General features: G+C 40.7%; 1 protein-coding gene across 4 annotated transcripts in view; it reads right to left on the minus strand.

The window, feature by feature from the left end:
• MVB12B (multivesicular body subunit 12B) overlaps positions 1 to 17,859 on the minus strand; it is a 1,443,639-nt gene that overhangs the window by 494,453 nt on the left and 931,327 nt on the right. The window contains exon 9 of one of the 4 annotated variants that reach the window (XM_044058228.1): positions 9,367 to 10,686. The exons of the other annotated variants lie outside the window; for them this stretch is intronic. Coding sequence (XP_043914163.1) covers positions 10,505 to 10,686 — 182 coding nt within the window. The 3' untranslated portion in view covers positions 9,367 to 10,504. Of the gene's footprint in view, positions 1 to 9,366; positions 10,687 to 17,859 lie in introns of those variants that run through there. 4 annotated transcript variants of the gene reach the window in all.

Below are 17,859 nucleotides of genomic sequence, written 5' to 3' on the forward strand. Positions count from 1 at the left end.
GACACACAGAACCTTGAGAAACTTCTGAAGTCTGGATGAGCTGGTATATGGTGATAAGCACACTTTAAATCAAGTGTTTCTAAGAAGCTTGAATGAGGAAGAAGAGAGAACAGATTGTGAAGTGACAGCATTTTGAATTTGGGGACTATGGCAAACAGGTTAAGGAAAGAAAGATCCAGAACTGGTTCACCAAGCATTTTCTTCTTTGGCACTAAAAACACCCTTGAATAGAAACCTCTTACCACCTGGGAAGGAGGAACTGGTTCTGTCATTCAGTGGGACAGCATGTGATGGGTGAGAGGTGGAAAATAGAATCTGGTCTGGTGCATGAGGGATTCCACCCCCGTAAAGGAGGAATTTCCTCCCACTGCCATCTATAACCTTAATGAATGATCTTCAGAATCCATTTGTCTGATATCAGTTGAGAAACAGAAAAATTGAGATTCAGACTCTCTGGAAAGTAAAATGGGCTGCCAGTGTGGAAGGTGGAATGAGGTCCCTTAAAAAGTAATTTTCAATGTTGGACTGTCCTTGGTTTTGAGGGGCTCCTCAATTTTTTGGAATCCCCCCTTTGCCATTTCTTCTTAAACAACTCTTCACCTGCATTTTGCTGAAGTGATTTATTATCGTTTGTTTCTTTGCCAAAACTGGATGAGTGCTTACAGAATACCTTAGAAATTTTGGAAAAAGAGGGATGAAAAATCTTAGATACTTCCTGTATCCACTTATCTCTTTCCTTACCCTTTCTGCTCATGTCTGCAGTAGAAGCACCAAAAACTAAATCGCTATCCAAAGGAGAATTTAAGGTCTCATTTTTACCATCTGGGAGTTCTGAGAACACAGCCTGGCAAAACTCCTGAACCCAGGGGCCAGTACTCATTGCAAATGAAAAAGTATCAACTGAATCATGTACACACACTGCAAACAATGAGTAGTGACTTGTACAAATCGAACAAACTGAATTAATTAAAGCACATTTTTCTTCTCAAGAGGAAATGCAGACAAAACATTTCTCAATTTTACAATTACAACAAACCTTAATGTACAAGCCTGACAATTCAAAGTTTGAAAATCATAGTTGTAGAAGCATGCACTTTTCCTCATACCTCTCAATCTTCCCATTCTTACTAGAAAAAGTAATATTGGAATTAACTAAATGTTTAAGAAGTAGTAAGCTTAACTAAAGCCATACTGCTGGGTAAGGTTTGGGAACAGTGTAAATAAACCTAAAAAGATTAAGGAACTTTATACATCTTGTATGCCTTTTTAGGGTTAGCTAGATAACTACTGGAAAAAACTGGAGGCAGTAATATGCACATCCTCCGAAGCCGGCAGAACTGGAGTATTGGGTGAAGGTTCTGGAAATTCCTTCTGCAACAACTTGTAGTATTTCCCAAGGGGCTGAGAAACCTCAGTGTTCTCCCATTGAAAACAGTGGACCATTCTGAGAATAGGCTCAGAGAAAGGTAAACCCCCACAGGAACAATCAGATACTGAACTCTCCTTTGAGTCTGAATCAGAAATCTAAAGAGAAAATCATGCATCTCATCTGTCCTTCAGTCATTCTGTGCAAATACAGAATCTTGAATCTCTTCAGGAAGAAGTACTCACTCTTTTACTAAAAACTATTCTATAAGAAGGATCAATACCATGAATTGTAGCCTGAGTCAGACCCAGTAAATTATTCCAGTCCAAGGAAATTTGAGGAGGAACAGACACGTTTAGTTTTCTGTTTCTTTCTGACAGGAAACATGGGTCTAACAGTGGTATTAATGGCAACAACATTCTGAAAAAAGAGGGAAGCTTTTCCTGTTCCCTCTCTCATGACGAACAAGAGTGGCTCTTCCTTGACCACTGAGGGGACCCCTACAGCCACAGCTTGGCCAATCCCCATGTTCATAGTAGCTGTAGGTGCTACACCAGAAGAATCTGGGATAAAAAAACAAAGAGTAGTCTGTGGTATAGCTAATGGCCACAGTAGAATCACCAACCTGTGGCTGAGGCAAATTGCTAGTCTGCTGTAGTGGCACGGGTTTGTTTGCTTATTTTTTTTTTCTTTTTGTGGTTGGAAGAAGGCCCGATCATGGGACAGACAGTTGGTCCCATGGTCAAGCTGAAAAAGCTGCCTCTTAGGTTCATAGGTTCATAGGTTCATACTAGGCTATCTGCCCGAGGGCATTTACAAGCCTAGCCCAATAGTTTTGTGGCTTACGCCACCCCTTTAGTATGGGGAACTATACCCATTATTCTGCTGTGCCTCTGTTGAGCAGTGACACTGAGGTAATCCCTGGGGTATATCTGCGATCTCCCATCCATTGGTCAAGATTTCTCTTGAACAAGGCCAGCGAGGTGCTCTGCCTCACATATACCGGGATTTTATTCCACAGCATAGGGAGTCTTTGGGTGATTAATCTATCCCTCCAGCACGTCCTATTAATAGCCGTGTCGAGGTTTAAGTCTCCCGCCCTTGTGGCTCTGACGGATCTAGATTTTTTGAGGTGAAGCATATTCATCCCAGGGAAAACATGTAGCAAAAGCTGGCAAAATGGAAGAGTTTTTAAAAGTCATTTTTTCACAGAAAAAAAGTACTTTAAACACACTGCCAGCCCTGAAAAAAGAATAGTTGTGTACAATCTTACCATAACCATAGATGTCCTTCTCTTCCATGTTCCAGTATTCATAACATGAGGGAGATTCCACCTAGGCAACCTGAACGTCTGGCCAGTATACTAAAGACTTAAGCTACTGCAAGGTATGTGTGATGTTGCACATAATGCAGCCAAGCGTCAGCCATCAAAGTGGCATCTGCATGTACCATCCTCAGAACTGAATGCCCCAGTCAGAACATCAGCCCAAGAATAGAAGGCAAAAGAAAATCCAAGGAACAGCATGAACCAAGGGGGAAACAGGGTAGGACAGAATACTGCAACATGGAAGAGAAGGACATCTATGGTTATGGCACGATTTTACACAACTATTTTATGTCCTCCTATTCCTGTGCTGCAGTATTCAAAACACGAGGGAGAATACCAAAGCTCATGAGAGAGAAGGGGGAGGTAGGAGCACAAGAAGTCTCCACAAAGCCATGCAGCACTGCTCTAGCAAACCTTGCTCTGGATCTAGAAATAGAATCCAGTTTGTAGTGTTTTACAAATGTATGGACAGAGGACCAAGTAGCTGCTTCAAGGACAGAAGTAGTGTCCAGTCCTTTAAAGAAGGCTCCAGAGGAAGCCACGGCTCTGGTGGAATAGGCTTTAACAGAGGAAGACAGTCCCCCCCCCCTCAAGAGAGACAGCAAAAAGTGATAGCCTTAGAAATCCAACTAGAAATAGTCTGTTTAGAAACAGGGTTTCCCAACACCCTAGGATGAAAAAAAATAAACTGCTCATATTTTCTAATGGATTTGGTCTTGTCCAGATAAAATCTGAGCTGCCTGTGTACATATAATGTGTGCAGCATGCTACCTCTGGAGCTTCCAAGTGAAGGGAAAAAGGTGGGTAAGACTAACAGATTAAGGGACAAGTCATTGACCACTTTAGGCACAAAGGAAGGATTGGTATATGAAGGGATACCCTATCCTTGTGAAAAATTAGAACAGGTTGGGAAGCCATTAATGCTTGGAGTTCTGAAACCCACCTAGAAGAAGTAATGGCTACCAATAAAGCAGTCTTCCAAGTGCAAACGTTTAGGAAAGAAGCAGCAGGTTCAAAGGGGGCTTGGGTCAGTTTTTCCAAAACAAAATTTAAGTCCCAAGGAGGTGGAACAGGTTTCCTGGGTGGCCTGATGTGTATGACACATTTTAAGAAAAGTTTGACCTCTAATCTAGAAGCTAAGGGGGGGGAGACAAAGGCAGACATGCAGAAATGGCTGACAGATGGGCTTTAAATGAAAAATAAGTCAGTTCAGCCTTGAGCAATTCATACAAGTAAGAAAGGACTAGAGGAACATCAGACTAGAAGAACATCCATTGAAAATGGATCTAGTCTCTTACTAAGACACCAGATGGAGAAACTCTTCCATTTGGACAAGTAGAATCTCCTTGTAGTAGGTTTCCTGGCCTCCTGCAGAACAAGAAGCATGTCCTCAGAAAAAAAAGTGTCTGAAAGGAATCAGAAGCCTACCACCCATGAGGTCTGGTTCAGTGCTGACAAATGTGGGTGAAGAAGAGATCCCTTGTCTGAGTAGATCCACCCTGTGAGGTAGCTTGTGATGACTGCCCTTGGCTAACTGCAGAGGAGGGAACCAATGCTGTCTTTGCCAAAAGGGGGTCACCAACAAGATTTCTGGTTTGTCCTTTTGAATTCTCAGAAGGGCCTTCTGAATTAGGGGGAAGAGGAGGGATGCATAGAGAAACAACCCTTCCGTGAAAATGCAGAGGATGAGGGATTCTGGCACAGAATTTTGGAAGTTGTCTGCTCATTGGGGAGGCAAAGAGATCTATTTGAGGAGTACCCCACTGGTGAGGAATGTTCAGAAACACATCCCTGTGGATCATCCATTCGTGGGCATGTGTCATGGATCTGTTCAGTATGTCTGGCTGAACATTTTGAGTTGACAGAATGTAAAGAGCTATCAAAGTTACCTTTGCTTGAAGAGCAATCTCCCAGGCTTGGATTGCTAATCTGCAAAGTATTAAAGATTTTGCTCCTCCTTGCTTGTTCACATACCAGAGAACAGCAGTGTTATCTGTGAACAGCTTCAATGGACCTGGAAGAAGAGATATTTTGAAGGCTTGAAGGGCCAGAATCAGAGCCCTCATCTCTTTGATACTGATGGGTTGCTTCCTTATGAAGGGAGACTACAGACCTTGTACTTTAAGGTTTCCCACAGTTGCCCCCCCCCACCCCCCACCCCAAATATGAAGCATCTGTGAACATTTCTTGAACTGGAGGGAGTGGCTGCAAAGGAAGTCCTGGGTTCAGGGAAATTTGTTGAATCCACCAAAGCAATTCCTTTTTTAGGCAAGGTAGAAGTGGAAGGACACATTCTAAAGGATGAGAATGCAGTGACCAAATTGTTTTCAAGTACCAATGGAATTTTCAAATGTGAAGCCTTGCTAGCTGTAGCATTGGTATAACCAAAGCCATGAACCCTAGCATCCTGAGGTATTCCCTGGTAGTCAGACAGGGCAGCAGAAGCAACTGTAGGAAGCAAGTCTGCGAAGACTGCATCTTTAATGACGGTAGGAAGGCCATCATAACGTCCATCTTTATCCTACAACCTCAGAAAACCTGGCCCTGCGAGGGGCTCAGGGAAGACTTGCTGTAGTTAAAGGTGAATCCCAAACTGAGGAGTAAGGAAATTATAGGTTTGAAGGTTCTGTTGCAAAGTGACTGGACTTTCTGCTTGAATTAGCAGGTTGTCCATATAATAGTAAATGAGAATTCCTTGGAGTATGCAAAAGGCAATGATAGCAGCCAAGCAATTTGTGAATACCCTTGGAGCCATAGACAGTCCAAAGGGCAAAGCACAGAACTGAAAATGAGAGGAAACAACAGAAAAACATAAGAATTTCTTGAAGACAGGATGGGTGGGAATGTGAAGGTATGTATCCTTCATGTCTAAGGAGACCAGGTAAGCTTGAGGTAGCAAAAGTGGGAAAAGTCGGCAGGGTAAGCATCCTGAAGGAGGGTACATGAAGGGATAAACTTAGTTGGGACAAGTCTAAAATTGGTCTCCAAGGGCCATCTTTCCTGAGAACTAGGAACATTCTGGTATAGAACCCTTTTCCCCTTTCCGAAGCAGGACCAACCTGTATGGTTCCTTGTGCTTTTTGGAATGGTTTTCCAAGTCATGTAGTAACCAGTTTGTACAATAGACAGGACCCATTTGTCTGTGGTAATGCTTGTCCAACTTCAGAGGAAAGGAGAAAGGAGGTGGGAAAGGAGAATTTCTGAAAGTGTTTCCAGGTAGTCACAGACTACCTGGCTTGTCTAGAAAGGGGGTCTTCTGAGCAGAGAAAGACTGGGACATAGGATACGTGTGGTCTTCTTGTGTCATTGGGAAGGAGTACAGATCTTTCTCCTTACAATATTAGCTCTAGAGAGGTGGTTACTATGATATTTAGGAACTGGCGAGACAAAAATATGTTTTAGCTCCTCCTTTCTCTTGAAGGGATTTGAAGAAGGCTGCAGCATTTGAACCAAACATGGCAGTATAATCCAAAAGTGCATCCAAGATCCTTGCTTTGAAATCGTCAGGCAAAGGCTGCATTCTTAACCAGGAATATCTCCTGAGAACAGAACCAGATGCTGCTGATATTGCAGACACCTCTGCTGCATCATAGCTGCATTTAATGGAATGTCCAGTAACCTGGGATGAAAGCTCTAAGAGAAGAGAGTGCTGGGTTTTTGCTGCAGAGTCTGGGAGATATGTCAGCAATTTGGATGCCTGTGAAGGAGCAGCCAGAACATACTTGGACATGTGTCTGATAGTTGATGGCCCTAAAGGCCAGAGTGGAAGAGGTGCAGACCTTTTTTCCAATTCTCTCCATCATTTTGCTGTCTTTATCAGATGGGTAGAGATTGGAGGAGGGCAGTAATTTGGAAGTTTTATCAGCAGAGATAACAGCGGAGTCTGCAAGAGGGCATTTATGCAAGTACTGTCCTAAGGAACCTTATAGAACCAGTCTAGTCTTTTGGAAGCAGGAGTTTGAGAATCAGGGTGTTTAGATGCAGCAATGAAGACATCTTGAAAGGCAATCAAGACAGGCGGGATGGCTGAAGGAGCATGGGAGTCTATTTGAAAGAAGTCATAATATCTCTTTTGTACCTCAGAGACTTGTGAGCTCTCCCATTTGAAAAAAGTCTCTTATTTTGGAAATGGTTTTCCCAAAGGCAATATCCTCTGCAGGTGAATCCCCACAATTGGAATCCACTTCAGGAGAGGCATATTCCAGGGTAGAGTCGGTTTGAGTGGAATAAGCTAGGGATTCATCTGAAAAGGATTAATCGTCCTGAGACACCTCTAGTTCAGCAGATGGAGGGGGGGGACCTAGGAGATGCTGGTGTAGTAAGTGGCAAAGTAGAAAGCCTAAGTGCCAGGAAAGCATTCAAAATCGCCTGAGAAAAAGCTTGCCGGTTAGGGGAAGGCTCCTGACTGGAAAACAACTGCTTTTGTGTTTGTTTTCTCTTGAAAGAAAGGGCTACTCTAGACTAAGAAAGAAGGGCCAACGTAGGCCTGAACTCTGGAATGGACATCAGCAAAAGCTCGATGGAAGGGGCAGGAGATGTACTATGTGGAATACTGGTAGGGGTGAGCCATGGTTCTCCCATACCATCTGAACTGGGCATCTGCAATACCTCTACAGACGTGCTATAGGAACCCTCCCTAGCATCTTCAAGATCAGTACCAGTATGAGGAAGAGGACCAGACACCATACGAGCTACTGGGCCTTCACTAGCCACAAGAGGGATGTCCAGGATCAGAATTGCAGCCGAAGATTCAGGCCTTACCTTTTTAAACTTTTTCTTCAGAGGTTCATCTGACAGACCAGCAGTACCTTCCATACCTAACACTAACCTCTTCAGTATCTGATTTTCTAAGTAAATGTTAAGGGCAGACAGATGACTGCACAAAGGTTTAGGGATGAATGCCTGACAGATGACACAGGTCTTGTAGTCGTGATCAGACCCTAAACAAAAAAAAAAGACACTGATCGTGGTTGTGTGTATGTGGAATCTGTCTTCCACAATGGCATTTGCTCTTCTTAGATGATATTAACCTCCAAAAAGCATGCAGTAGCAAAATCATAAAAGAATTTCTCCAACAGGGCACTTATCAGAATAGAAGAGAAACTTTAATTGATCAGACGGATGGCTGGACACTGTCGTTCGAACTGGTGGCAGAGAAGTTCGAGGCAGGTATGTGCAGGCATCACTTCACTTTTATGGCCGATGCTTGGCTACATTATGCGCAATGTTGCACGAACCTTGCAGTAGCTTAAGTCTTTGGTATACTGGCTGGACATTTCGGTTGCCTAGGCAGAATCTCCCTTATGTTATGAATACTACAATACAGGAATAGAAGGCCATGTACAATTAACACAACTTTTCCACAACAAAATACATTTTTTAATACTTTATATAACTCTTAAAATAATGGAAAAAATAGTGCTCCATTAAAACATAAACTAGCTTTAAAATAATTACAGGAAAGTGTTGTCAAACATACATTTGTTTTTTTTTCCCCGAATAGGATTATCTGCCCAGCAAAGGAATAGCACGAGTCAACCATCAATCCTCGAGAGCCTCAGAGGAGCATACACTTCAGCGTCAGGAAAGCTCTGAAGGGACTGACATCCAAGCCCATCTTTTTAGTCAGCTCACAGCTTGAGCTGACTAATGGTTTGGGCACATGGATTGTGCCCTGAAGCTTTGGAAGCTGTCTGTCTGTTACATGCTCGCAGAATATAGCCCATATAGCTTAGACTACTGCAGCCATGATCAATATGAAGAACATTAAATGCTGGCTATGCCCACAAAGTGGGTTACCACAATGACTTCTTGGGTATCCTGAATTTTCAAAATTACCATGTACATCAGTGGAAACAAAGGAACATTCCTTTCCAACCGAATGAAAAAGCATCTGTTTTCCAAGCTTGCTTGCAACAAGCCCTGGAGCAAAATTTGCTTAGTTATCTGTGGTTGCTCATTAAATGAAGATTTGTGACAGTACAACTTACAATCCACCAGAGGTCACACAACATAAAAGATCAAAAAATGCAGTACTTAATTTCGCCAGAGTCTTGGTGGACATCTTCAGACAGGAGGTGCCATTATAAGACAGCCCCGTAAATGTAGGGCACACACACTTAAAGTGATTACTAATTACTGTGCCCAGGATAACAATGGGCACATTAATACAGCCCCCATAGAACTGGGTCAAGCACAGAGACAGTCGTGTAGATGGTATTAAGCATGAGATGAATAGGCTCTGCAGACACCTTGATTAATTCTTCCACCCTGACCAAGGGAAAATAAGAAAGCAGCAATACCTCCACACACACACACACACACACACACACACACACACACACACACACAGAAACAAAAACCTTTAGACACTGAAATTGTGTTTATTATGTTAACAGTTTGCTTTTTCTTGAATTTTGGACATTTGTTTTTATCAGCGGTAATCTGAAGAAGCTTCCCTCTCAAAAGTGAAAGCGTGGCTAGGACTTCCAAATAACTTTTATTTCTTCCCTGGATCATATTTGATCTCTAGATAGTGGCACTGCAACAAATATGCACATTTTCTTCCTAGACTTCCTAAGTGAAAACAACAATAAGTGGGCACATACACTTAAGTTTTTATTCAATGAGTTTTTTTCTGCTTGTAAATAAAATTCTTCCTGAAAAGGGGATCACAGGAGTACACCAACCACACCAATCAGTCTCTAAATTCTAAATAAGGAAGTTTCTTCTCCTCCAATACAAAGTACATTTTCTAACCAACAAATTTTCTCATCTCATTAACCAATTATGCAGGATAACCTGGTACACTCCCCCCGCCCCAAAGAGGATTTAAACCACTGCAGACTAAGAAATTTATTATTTGATAAAGTTTTTTTACAATGAAAGCATGCAAAGAAATGAACTAGATGATTTAAACCTACAGAAAGATCTCCATGTAACTTTACTTATAGTGGTTAACAATACCTTAGTATTTAAGTTATAGCTAGAAGTATAGCTTAAACATCAGATGGATTGCTGTCATTTACCACTCTTGATACCACCAACATCAAAGAACCTTAAAGACTCAACTTTCTCTGCTTTTTGTTACCCCTGACAAGGACACGCTCCTTGTATGGGTTTGGAGAGCCTAACAAGAACACCACTCCACTACAGTGACCAATTTACATGTTTTTATTTTCTGTTTTGAAAAAAGGCAAAGAGATCCATTTGAGGTGCTCCCCACAAATGGATCAGTTCCTGGAAGATCCATTTCTTCAATTTACATTTGTGAGAGTCTGTCCTCGTCTTGCAGCTTGTCTGCTACTACGTTTTACTCTGATGAAATATAAGATGCTTTGGAGGTTAAGGAATGCTGAAGAGCAATTCGCAGAGTCATCACAGCCAACCTGCATAAGAAGTATGACCTAGTACCTTACTGCTTGTTTATGTACCACATGAATGTGTTATTGTCTAAATCACCTGAAGAGGTCCTGGGAATAATCGGTGATGGAAGGACTTCAAGGCATGGATCACAGCTAGCATATGTCGATGTGCTTTGGTCCATCACAAAGATACCACATATGCCTTGCACTTTTATCCGTAAAGAAACTGCCCCCCCCAAAAAAATCTCACATGTCTGTTGTCAGAGATCGGTTTGGGGTCAGAGGAGACTGAAGGGGAGACCTGGACTCAGTTGAATTTGTTGTCTCCACCAATGCAGTTATTTTTTTTATAAAGCCCCAAGCTGGAATTTGATAATCCGGGGAATGCAAATGCTGGGTCCATGGGCTTTTTTAGAAGCCACTGCATCTTTCTCATGTGTGACCTTGCTAGAGGAATCTATCATAGAAGCCATGAATCCTGGGATCCTGAGAAATTCTGCTGCAGAAGTTTGAGACTGACTTGAGTTGGAAGATTCCAGAAAAAATTCCACCTTCTCTTGAAGCAAAATAGTCTTTTGAACAGAAGTATCTTGAAGGCAGCCCAGAAACACAATCCTGTGTGACAAGGTCTAGATTAGTCAAGAGAGAAATGACCAGAGTTAATGACTCTTGGCATATGGATAAAGACTCTGCAAATATAAGCAAGTTATCTAAATAATGAAAAATGTCAATATCATTTAGTCAAACTACATTATGACTGGAGCTAGGCATCTCCTAGAGTGCCTACCAGATGTGGAGAAGATGGTTCTCCAAAGTCCATATCAGGTACTGGAACAGCTGGAAATGTGGATAACCCCTAGTTCTTGATGGCTGAAAGTATTACAACAGAGGAAGCAGAAGAGTTGTGTGGTCTGAGGAACAACCAAAGACCACTGTATGTTCACCCACTGTTGACTGAGGCAGATAAAGTCCGTGACAATGGCAAGGACTCTCTGGTAAGTAACCTTTTTTCTTTTTTAGGTACAGCAAGAAAATAACCAGCAGGACCAAGTATCCAGGCTGTAGCAGACAAAGAGGAACCAAATGCCATAAGAGTAGCTGGAGACAGCTGGCTGGAACATTATTTATTTAATTTATTTATTTATTTAACGGCATTTGTTTACTGGGAAAGTCCAACTGAGCATTGTCCTTTTTTAGTGGAGGCCCGAGTTGAAAAGCCCCATTGTACAGACATCATGGACATTTTCTGCACTGTTGTTTCAACTAAAAAGAACAATTACATGCATTGTGTACGTGTGTGTGTGTGTGTGTGTGTGTGTGTGTGTGTGTGTGTGTGTGTGCATATAAATATATATTTATTTATTTTTAATACAGGGAAGTGTATGCAGTGCAATATCATCAGTATGCATACATTGATAGACTTCACATTTGTCATTATAAAGACTTGTTTAAAATTTTTGACACAGGAAGATAAGACAGAGTTAGAGCAGCCCAAAGAAAAGAATGAGGGAAGGAAGCACAAGGACAATAAAGGAGATGATATGTTAGAGGACGATATTGTTGTGATAAAAGTACACTAAGTTGTATACAGCAGAGAGTTATGGCACAAATTCATACAGCTATATTAGTACTAGTTTAACCAGAGATGATACAGGTGCGGAGCCATTATATAGCAGGCATTGCCTCAACTGGCATTTAATGTATTTCAGGTTGTAGACTGTTTGTTCTTAAGGGGAGTGGGATGGTACTCCAACTATTAGCAATACAATGTGCATATAGGGAGTATCATGCTTTGTTGTTAGGTTAAATTAAGGAGAGTAATGATTTGTCACTGCAGCGCAGAGCTCTCTTAGTAGCGTAATGTTGAATGACAGAGTGAAAAGATGGAAATTTGTCACGGCTGTGCAGTAATTTGAATGTTGTAATTAATTGTGAGTATAACAGAAATATTTAGTTCAAGCCAGTTTAGGTGTTTGAGAGAGAGAGGTTGTGATGTGATCTGCATTGCTGGATGTTTGAGAATTTGACTGCTATATTGTAGCATTGATCTAATTTGGCTGGTAGAAAGGAGTTGAGATTGGTTACGATTGGAGACGTGTACAATATGGTGGGGAGTAGAAAAGCATGGGATATATTTTCTCTGGCAGAATCATTAAGGTAGCATTTAATTTTATACAGGCAACCTAGCTTTTGGTGTGTCTTCTTTACGTCTTGCTGAAGGTGGAGAGCAAAACTTCAGGTGGAGATCTCTAATAACTACTAGTAACTTGGTGCGAGTTGCCAGTTTTATACTGGTCTTGTTGGATAACCAAAGCTAGTCTTTTGGAAGGACATGGAGCTGGGCCTGAACAGTAGCATTTTTTTTGGATGCAGGAAGAGCTGTAAGTTATTGAGCCAAGCTTCTATGGAGGAGCAGGACTTCTGTGCTGATGTTTAGAGGATGAGCAGTGCCTAGCTACACATATTATATTGGCAACATTAGCATATTGCACTATGGTGGCCTCTTTGGCTTATGAGATTAGGCTGTTGAACAAACAGTGGTCATTGTTGGACTCCACCTAATACAGGAAGGAAAGAGAAGAAATCATCTTACTTCACTAATAGGTCCCAAGCAGTGAAATGTAACTATGAATCCATTTATGTGAGGAGACTGATAGACCATACGAAGGCAGTTTAGTTAGGAGAATTTGATGACTGACTCTGTTGAATGCCTTGGACAGATCCAGAAATAGGACTGAGGTTAGAAAACCCATACTTGTATTGTGATTTATTATATCAGCGATTCCAAGATTTTGGATAAGGGTAACAGAATGGCAACTGGTCTATAGTTTGTGAGCTCGATTGATGAGCTGTTCTTATGGAAGGGTATTGTGTAGGATCTTTTCCATAAGGTGGGGACATATTTTCCTTGGATGGACAGGTTTATTAGAATCAAGACAGGATAAGTGAGGTTATCTCCAGTGAGTCTGAGGTACTTAGGTGGAAGTTGGTCAGGGGCAGTGGTTGTCTTAAGGGTTAATTATATTTTAATTGCAGATATTGGCACTAGAGTGCGTGAAGGTTTGTTGCGTCTCCAATGATTGAACTGGGAAAAAGCTGGTGGAGTAGCAGAGGGAGGTTACTGTATTTATAAAATGTGAGTTCAACTGTGAAGGAATGCTTTGTGAGTTATTGGTGGGGGGGGGGGTGCTGGTTTGGGTTGATTTTCCAGGACTGAGAAATATATTTATTGATTTCCAGAAGTTTTTTGGATTGTTCGGTGATACATTTTGGGTGTTGCTATACAAGCTTTTTTTGTCCTGTTTTATGCATTGTTTGCTATGGTTCCTTAACTGCATATATTGTTGAAAGGATGTTTGAGAACTGGTTTGTAGCTTTAACTTCTAGGCTTTATCTCCAAGCTGCATGAGTTGTCTTTATTTTTTTTTTTTTTCAGTTACCCAAGGGGCAAATTTTTTTTTTTTTTTTTTAACTTTTTTCGTTCTTAATGGTGCTTGCTCTGCAAGGCTATATTGTATTAAATGTGTTTACTGCAAGAGGTTTAAATGAAGCCCAGTTGATCTGGAGTAGGTTGGAAGTAAAAGTTTCTTTATTGAAATTACAGAGGTTTCTGACTGTGTTATAGTGATGATAATTGTGGACCTGTTTGGAGTGTGATTATGTAGCTTAGCTGGTGGTCACTTAAGCTAGTGGGTAAGGTGCCACTTGTGGCAACACTGTTTGGGGTGGATGTTAGAATCCAGTCAAGGATGGATTTGTTCCATGGAGCCTTGCTAATTCTAGCTGGAGTCTTGATTAATTTAGAAAAGCCATGCAGCTGAATTTAATTTGTTGGTTTCTAGGGCTATCTTTTGCCAATCTATGCTAACTTCGTCTAACAAGATTGTTTCCAGTCTTATGCTGGCTGAGATCCAGGACAGAATCTCTTACGTATACACCTATGATGGCTACAAATTTGTGCTAATTCACTTTGAGGAGAGCGATGAGAAGTTCTGCATCACTAAAACTGAGTATAGTATTATGGTAAGTAAATCGATCTAAAACATTTCTGAAGAAAACATCAAACCCACCAGCTTTTTTGCCAATTCTATCTACTGTGAGTATATTACATCCTGGTATTTCTGTATCTCTGGCAATTGGCTTTAATCAGGTTTATGTAGCTATGAAGAGACAAGGGGAGAAGTGGGCTATACTGGCATGAACTTCTGTGATTTTGTTAAAGACCTTTCTTAGGTTATTGTGTAGTACTTTAAGTCCTAGGTGGTTGGACAGGTAAGCCTGCTGTCGTTCTGGGATGTGTGGCCTGGGGTTACACGAGTGGGCCCAGAAATGTGATGCACATTCCCACACATAATTGTCCAGTTAGCAACATGGCTATTGCAGACCCAATTATATTAGAGCTTGAGTTTATACAGGATTCTTGACAATGGTGGAGCATGTGCTGTTTGCTAGTATTTTTGGGTGCTAATGTAATTAATGCAGAGTAGGTTGGAGAAGACATTAGAGAAATGTGTGTTACAGTCTTGTGTAAATATTGTGTGGTAAGTTTACAGAAACCAGACTTGTGATAGCTGGTTGACAGTGTGAGTACAGTGAGAAATGCTAGTGGCAGAAGATGAAGTTGTGCCATATTTGGGATTTAGAAGGAAGTACTGATATGTGATCATGTGTGGTAGGAGGAATGTGGAGGGACACAGCTATAGGTAGTACAGATTAATGGATTGAATGTAGAGGCCTATAGGCAGTATAGAGAGGCAAGGGGAAGGCTGAGCAATATTACATATTACACAGATAAACAATATGATTGCAGTACAAGAGAGAAAATTGCAGGGATAAAAGGAAGAGGGACTTTTGCTCAGGAATGAACTAAAGATACAGTTGAGGAGGTAAATGGTCAAGGAGTATTCACAAGCAGTACACTTACACTCGCAACACTTTCCCCAGTCCCTTCACAAGAAAACAGCACAAGCATAACACAAACTCCACATAAATAACTTTGTACTTTCAAACATACTGACAGAAAAGAATTATGGCAGGTAGGTTGTCACAAAGTTAGCATAAGCATTATACTGACACACACACATTACTGCCCATCCCTAAGTAAATGTTTTTGTCCCAAAAAAAAATCAAACTTTTACACAAGCAACACACAATTTTTCACAAAAATAGCCAGAAACAAATTAACAGCCACTTGTAACTAAACTACAGTGGCTTCTTACAGGAAATGACTGATACTGTGAAAAAATATATCAGATTCCTTAGACAGGCAATGCTATTTTTATTCGCAAAATAAAATATATATATACAATTTCTTAACAGGACAATAATTTCTGTATGGAGGGGTTCCCCAAGACAGACATCTGCCAGAAACAATGCTCTTAGCAGATTGCTGCTTAGTTTAATTTCTCCAAGTCTTTTGGGTTTCTAATACCATGATGGGAACGGACCCCTATTTCTAAGCTTGGATATGATTAAAGTTCATGAAATTAGTAATGTTTCAATCTCTGATGTTAGCCAAAAGTGCTTTTTGCAGCAACTGCAATGTGCCCAGAAATTGCTCCTCTTGCAATTCACATAGAGTTACATACATTGGTAGCATATCTCAAGACTGTAAATTCTTTTTTATAAGACCCATTGCTCTTACTACTGTTGGAACTGTCGGGGTACCTTTCTTTCACATTACTTTCTATTCTGCCTGCAAATCCAGATATTTTATGACTTTGTGTCCCTCTGTACCTGCGACACTGTAACTGCTAGGTGTAGCAATTTCAATGATCAATGCTACTTTTGTCTTTTTCCGTGGATTAACATATCTATCTGGTTTTCTTGCATCTAGTGTTTGAACTGGTAATTGGTGATTCCATGTGATGAACACCATCATTCTCTATAATGCATTGCGGTTCATGTTTCCAATGCTTCTCAGCAACTTCTAAATTACAGTGTTTGCACAATCCCAAAAGCAACAATCTTGCCACATATTTGGGTCTTTCAGTGTACAGGCCATTTACCATGAGTGTACCTCAACCAACAAGGTGTGCAACTGTTTCCAATTCTTTTTTTTACAGAACCTACATTTGTCTGTTTCTCCCACATGTTAAACAGACTTTCTAAACCAATGTGTATGCAGACCACTATCCAGGACTGCCATTATTAACCTTTCATCCTTTGGTTTCAACTTACCTCTTCTTAATCATTCCTGTGTCAAAGCCTGATCAAAATGAGGCTGTTCTAGAGCTCTATACTTGCCATTATATTTGTGACTTTTCCACATTTCTTCTCTTCTCATTTTTTTTGGCACATTCAGCTGCTATCTAATTTATCTACTTCTAGTATGATTTCCATTCTGGCTTGCCACCCGAATTCTTCTGCTAAACTAAGCAGAGAGGTCTTCTTAAGACATCCTCTCACGTTGTAAAACTTTCACTAAGTTTGAATCTAATGAAGTCAGCAAATATGTATGAAGTTCCAAGATCTATATATGTAATCAAGTTCAAGGAGGCCCATACCACCGTCAGAGCATGGAATTCATTAACTTTGCATGCACATAGATATTTATGTCATTTAATAAGAGTGAAACATTATAGCAATAACCTACGCCTGGGTGTGGGTAATGCTGGATTTACCCACGGTTGGTGTGGTTTGGTCACGAGGGCGAAGCCCGAGTGGCCAAACAAAGCCAACCATGGGTAAATCCAGCATTAGCCACACTCAGAAGTGGGTTATTGCTATTATATAATAACATTATTTAAGAAAAAAAATAATTACTTTTCTTAAATAATGGCATTGTATAATGCCTCCTTGCTAACCTTCCGCAGCTGTCTGGTATTCTGCGGCAGTTCTGATGTACTGCGCATGCGTATGCCTACACAGTACATCAGAGCTGTGGGTAAAAGCAATGGAGAAAGCAACATCTCCATTGCTTTTTACAAACAGTTTCGCTATGTTAAATGGGTTTAACATAGCGAGACAGCTTTAAAAAAAGCAACGGAGAATCTCCATTGCTTTTTTTAAACCTGTCTCGCTATGTTAAACCCATTTAACATAGCAAAACAGTTTTGAAAAAAGCAACAGAGAAAGCAAGATCTCCGTTGCTTTTTACAAACTGTCTCGCTATGTTAAAGGAGTTTAACATAGCGAGACAGCTTTAAAAAACTTTTTTTAAAGCTGTCTCGCTATGTAAAACTCTTTTAACATAGCGAGACAGTGTGAAACAACGGAGATCTTGCGTTCTCCGTTGCTGTAAAAAAAGAGTTATAGTAATGGAAAAATTCCGGGTGACGGGACCTTTTTTCATTACTATAACTCTGATTTACAACGTGCATGCTGACCAATCAGCGTGCACATTTTTGAATATTAATGGGGGGGGGGTCGTCGTATAATTTTCTTGTTTTTCTGTCCAACTGACCATTTGGGGCCAGTCACTCACACCAAAATTGCAGTTAAATCAGGAAAAGGAAATTACTGCCAATCTTCTGTCAGTTTCCAAACATTTATATACTCCTCCCTGCTCAAGTTGCTTTACATCATATTCCTGTCCTAGCTTGATATTTTCTTGGCAATGCAACTTTCCTGCTTTGAACATTGTTTTAGCCCATTTATCAAGACCAGATGTCATTCCAAAAGTTTTAACCACTCACAATTGTGCTTTCAACTCCTAATCTGATGAACTTTAGAGCTTTTAAGTCATCCACAAAAAGTAGATGAAAAACCTTTAAGCAAGTTAGCTTTCTGGGAGCCAAATTGAAACCAAGATCTAATCTGTTATGTAAACAACTTAACTGGTTAAGGGCAAGACAAATAAT

The sequence above is a fragment of the Protopterus annectens genome, chromosome 16.part0, assembly GCF_019279795.1.
Source record: "Protopterus annectens isolate FY-2018-M chromosome 16.part0, PAN1.0, whole genome shotgun sequence".
Taxonomy (NCBI): Eukaryota; Metazoa; Chordata; order Ceratodontiformes; family Protopteridae; genus Protopterus; species Protopterus annectens.